The sequence below is a fragment of the Papaver somniferum genome, chromosome 10, assembly GCF_003573695.1.
Source record: "Papaver somniferum cultivar HN1 chromosome 10, ASM357369v1, whole genome shotgun sequence".
Lineage (NCBI taxonomy): Eukaryota > Viridiplantae > Streptophyta > Magnoliopsida > Ranunculales > Papaveraceae > Papaver > Papaver somniferum.
This window is the reverse complement of record NC_039367.1, coordinates 61,919,594-61,924,303: the sequence shown is the minus strand read 5'-3', so window position 1 is coordinate 61,924,303 and position 4,710 is coordinate 61,919,594. Positions and strand designations below refer to the sequence as shown.

The following is a 4,710-nucleotide window of genomic DNA, read 5'->3' as shown; positions in this document are numbered from 1 at the left end:
AAATAGCAAGAATGAATTTGGATTCATCTTGGCTTAAACTTAAAAAATAGCGAGGGTGAAACTGGATGCATCCTGATGTAAATTAAAAATAAGAAAAAGTATTTGAAAATTGGTAGGATGAAATTGTTTACATCCTGACTATTTTTACATTCTCGTCCATTGAAACAGTATCAAATTTTACATGTCTTTTTCACTCAGAAATTGTCATTATTGGGTTAATTGGTCAATTTTGTGTAAATGAAAGTGTGAATAATAACATGGGAAAATAACGAACAAACATCATATCTTGAGTTACCAAAAGAATTGATAAACAAAAAGGGGTAGGATCCGTTGACATGGTTATATTGACATAATCTCTTGACATGGTTATAGTTTTTTTTACTGAACCCAAACGGCAAGGAATTTGAAGCTAATTTTTTGGTGACATGTTCTTCTTATAAGTGTCTACATTCTAACCAAAAATGAGAGCATTCCAAGATGTACAAAACCGCCATCTACGATTTTGAATATTAACCGTTGAAGATTAACGGTTGAAATTAAAATTTGTGGATGATGAAGTTTCGTATTTCGGAATACTCTCATTTTTGATAGGAATGTAGAGTTTTATATGAGGAACAGGTCACCAAAAAATTAACTTCAAATTCATTGTCGGTTGGGGTCAGTAGAAAAAACGGTGCTAAAATGTGAAGATTATGTCAATATAACCATGTCAACGGATCCCACCCAAACAAAAAAGAATTTTTCTGTCTAATCTGACCTGCTTTGAAAAATAAAAAATAAAAAATATTGTCAAACCCGATTGATTCGGGTTATTACAGACCGTCCGTACCAAATCAAAAGTCGTATATAAATATGGGAAAGTAGTATCAACTCATTCCATCTAACCCTCTCTTACGCAAAAGAAAAGAGAAAGAAAAAGAAGATCAAGAGTCATCACATAGCAGATAGCACAGAGAAAAGATACAAAGAGAAGAGAGAAGGAAGGTTTGTGCGCATATATGGCAGATGAATACCAAAGTTCAGGAGGAATTTGTAGTGGAAATTGGTGGAATAATATGAAGATTGGATTATCATCATCATCATCACCAGCATGTTCAACTACTCTTAGTGATATTGGAAGCTACAGTACTTGGCCTATTAGTACTATTACTGATGATCAAACAGTTGATATGAAATATCCTAAACTTAATCATCAAGCTGCATCACCATCTGATACTTCCGTTATTGCTGGTACCAATGATGTTTTACTTGATAATAATTCTAATTTACAGATGATGGGTTTTGATCTTTCATCACCCTTAACAACTTCTGATTGGTCCCAACCCTTACTGTAAGTGAATCTTTTAGAGTCAATTAATCCTTGTGATTTTTTATTTATTTTTTGTTTTTTATTTAAGTCTTGATGATGAATATATACTTATTTGTTCATGTTGGTGTTTTAATTTATTAGCAGTAGTAGAAGTAGCGAAGATCATCAGCAAAAGGAGTGGAGTCCTAAAAATTGCTCTGGTAGTAGTGGCGGTGAAGATTCATCATCAATTCATTCTTCATTTAAGCAACAACAAATAAATCAGGGTTTCAGTTTAGACCCACAGTACTGTTACAGCTCTAACAAAATTGACAACAGCGACAACTGCACAGGAGGTCTACCCATGAGTTTTTCTATGAATTCAGCTTCATATGAATGTAGCCCATCAACATCTACGTTATTACACAGTTTATATGAGCCTGAGAATCATATGGAACAACTTCAACGATCATCTTACGATGAGGATAATCGGATGAGTTATCCCAGTTCTACGACGTCCACGAATTACCAACTGAATCCAAATGAGTTATCTCCTTCTCATCCAAATTGGTCATCAAAATTCCCTCAGTTTCTTAAAACTGCAGTTTCATCCAGACAACAACCTAGTAATACTAACATTAACAATCATTTGCAATTCTCCAATAACTCTCAGTTTTGGAACCCTTCTCCTACTAGCATATTAACTGGCGATAACCCTTCTCGTCTTCTCTCTTCGCCACAAACTCAATTTTTAACTCCCACACTCAATGATCATCAGAAACCTAATTCCAACAATAGCCTCTGCTTGAAGGTACAATATTATTCTTTACTATTGTGGTTAGCCAAAGCTAGTATATATATACATAGACATATGCATGTCTTTGCCGTGTTCTAATTTCAACATGTTTTGTCTCATATTCTCAGCCAAGCATAGAAGAAGTTCAAGATTCAAGCTCAGTAGCGAAAAAAAGTAAGAGTAGCGAACCCGCTTACAAAAGGCCTCGAATGGAAACACCATCACAATTACCAACGTTTAAGGTGCGTACGAGTATTACCGGCTTGGTAGTTGGCTCTTCCTTGCATGTACATTTTACTGTGATATTAATAAGTTGCACTCGATCAAAATGTCATACATTTTCAAATGTCCATTTTTTTAGCTGATTTTTTCATTTTCGACTTCGTGCATCCCACTCTTTTAAATTAAACGCACCCTGCATTAGAATTTTGTACGACTCAAATATGACCGTAACAATCATCAACGCATTTTTGCCTTTCGGAAAACACACCGTAGAAGAGTGACAGTTTTCCAATTTTCCCTGCATAAGAAGAAGAAAATCGCGAACTATTGTGGATGATCAATTGTGTACCACGCTCTTAATAATTAGTAGGGTTGCTAAGCTTTTGAGTAGTTTTTGTGTTTGCGGAATTATGGGTTAACATATTTTGGCTTTACTCTTAATCAGGTTCGAAAAGAGAAGTTAGGAGACCGGATTACCGCACTACAGCAATTGTGTTCTCCTTTTGGGAAGGTATAATTAACATTTGATCCTATTGCTTTTCTCAAAGATTTCTCTACTAGAAATACATATAATCCATTTATTCTTTTCAACCGAATTCGCAAAAGCTTTCTTACTTTTTTCATTTTTTTATCATAACATACATATACGTTCTATCTACAGACTGATACCGCATCAGTGCTTTATGAAGCCATCGAGTACATCAAGTTCCTCCATGATCAAGTTACAGTAAGTTTTCAGTTATTACCTTGTGAGTTATATGCAGAAAAACGAACCATGAAATTATACTTAGCAAATAAAATTACGAACAAGTTTTTTTCCACCTTAAATAATCATCTGCTTTTGCTATGTTCAGGTTCTTAGTAATCCATATATGAAACATGGATCAGCTCCCATGCAGTACCAACAGGTAACCTACACAGTTCTCTTGATTTTATTCCCATAAAATAACGGTTTCTAAGATTATTCCTACTATCTTTCACACCCAAATAATTGAACTGTTTAAACATCGAATGTAGAATATGGACAATTCCAAGGATGGAGAGAGAACAAGACGAGATCTAAGAAGCCGAGGTTTATGTTTGGTTCCAATGTCGAGCACCTTCTCAGTTACTAACGAGACTAGTACAGATTTTTGGACACCAACTTTCGGAGGAACTTACAGGTAGTTGAGTTAGGGAAAGGAAAGGAAAGGAAAATAAGAATCCATTGCGGTTTCGAAAGGAATCGACGTCGATAGCAAAAGAATCAATATATGCCAACGGAACCATGAAAGGATTACAATCATCACCTTCTAATCAAGTAAAGGGAAATGATCTCTAGAATCATAACTCTTTAAAAAATGTACAACAGTCACCTTGAAGCAAAAATGATTTTAGCTAGTCTAGCTAGGTATAGTTAGGATTATCATTGGAGGGAATGCTTATGGTGTAATAATAATAATAACATATCAAAAGTACATAGTATGTGTAAAGATGAGTTCAATTGGTGATGGAAATTTAAGCTAATAAGATTATCAGTACAGTATTTGGAAGAGATTATTTGTTGTTTTAGTGTCTGATTTTTACATGAAATGAATTAATAAAACTATCTTTTATATATTCTTGTTGATAATTGAAACTTGAATATATATGTATGTATAAACGTGTGGAGATTATAAATGAAATCCAACTTTTAAAATGTTAGGAGGGAATGTATATGAGTAGTGGAGGTCAGAAGTTGGCCCAGTGACATTCTCTTTTTAGGGTTTTAAAATTATTCCAAGTTTCCAACCAAATTGAGATGTGTTATATGTAGGAGCCATTAGTCCATTAGCCATTCAGAAGCTTTTTTGCTGCTTTTTATTAGGATGGGGTCACTTTGAGAGGAATCCATTGAAAGGTAAAGGGAAAAACCAAACCTTCAAAAAAAAAAAAAAAAACATATAATGTGCTTATATTTTGTCAATTTATGTTGTCATATCTTGTCACTATCTTGTATTCTTGTTTGTGAACTAGGTAGAGTCAACTCAACTCAGATATTAGATGAGCTTCAATTTGAAGGTTGTTCTTGTTGAAAATCTTCAACGATGTTATTAGTAATTGGTTGAGTCAATTGGTACATGAATGGCACGCGGGGTTTCTTTCCTATTCGAAAAATGACAGGAATGACAGGGGCGGGTAGTTGGTGCCCCCTACTTTTTCGACCCCTAGCCAAAAGGTTTTTTATGAGTTTTGTTAGGTTTTTCCACGCATAGGCAAGGGAGTTCAGAGCCTCTCGGATGATGTGACCAAAAATCGTACGTGATGACACTATCTTGCATTGTGGTACATTTTTTTTTATAAACTCTAAATAACAATGAATTTGGAACTGATTTTTTTGTGACATGTTCTGTAATGACACGGCCTTCAACCAATGTTGTCTCCA

The 4,710-nt window shown here is 34.6% G+C and overlaps 1 protein-coding gene across 2 annotated transcripts; it reads left to right on the top strand.

Annotated features, from left to right (window-relative positions):
- The first annotated feature begins 892 nt into the window (after window positions 1-892).
- LOC113319265 (transcription factor bHLH112-like) lies at window positions 893-3,842 on the top strand. Of its 2 annotated transcripts, none has more exons than XM_026567530.1 (7): window positions 893-1,330; window positions 1,454-2,099; window positions 2,213-2,326; window positions 2,752-2,817; window positions 2,968-3,033; window positions 3,161-3,214; window positions 3,324-3,842. In XM_026567530.1, exons 1-7 carry the CDS (start codon window positions 999-1,001, stop codon window positions 3,471-3,473), a joined length of 1,428 nt encoding a protein of 475 aa, XP_026423315.1. In that variant the 5' UTR covers window positions 893-998; the 3' UTR covers window positions 3,474-3,842. The 2 variants fall into 2 exon arrangements, with proteins under 2 accessions (XP_026423315.1, XP_026423314.1); XM_026567529.1 differs by having other exon boundaries at window positions 1,451-2,099.
- The last annotated feature ends 868 nt before the right edge of the window (window positions 3,843-4,710 follow it).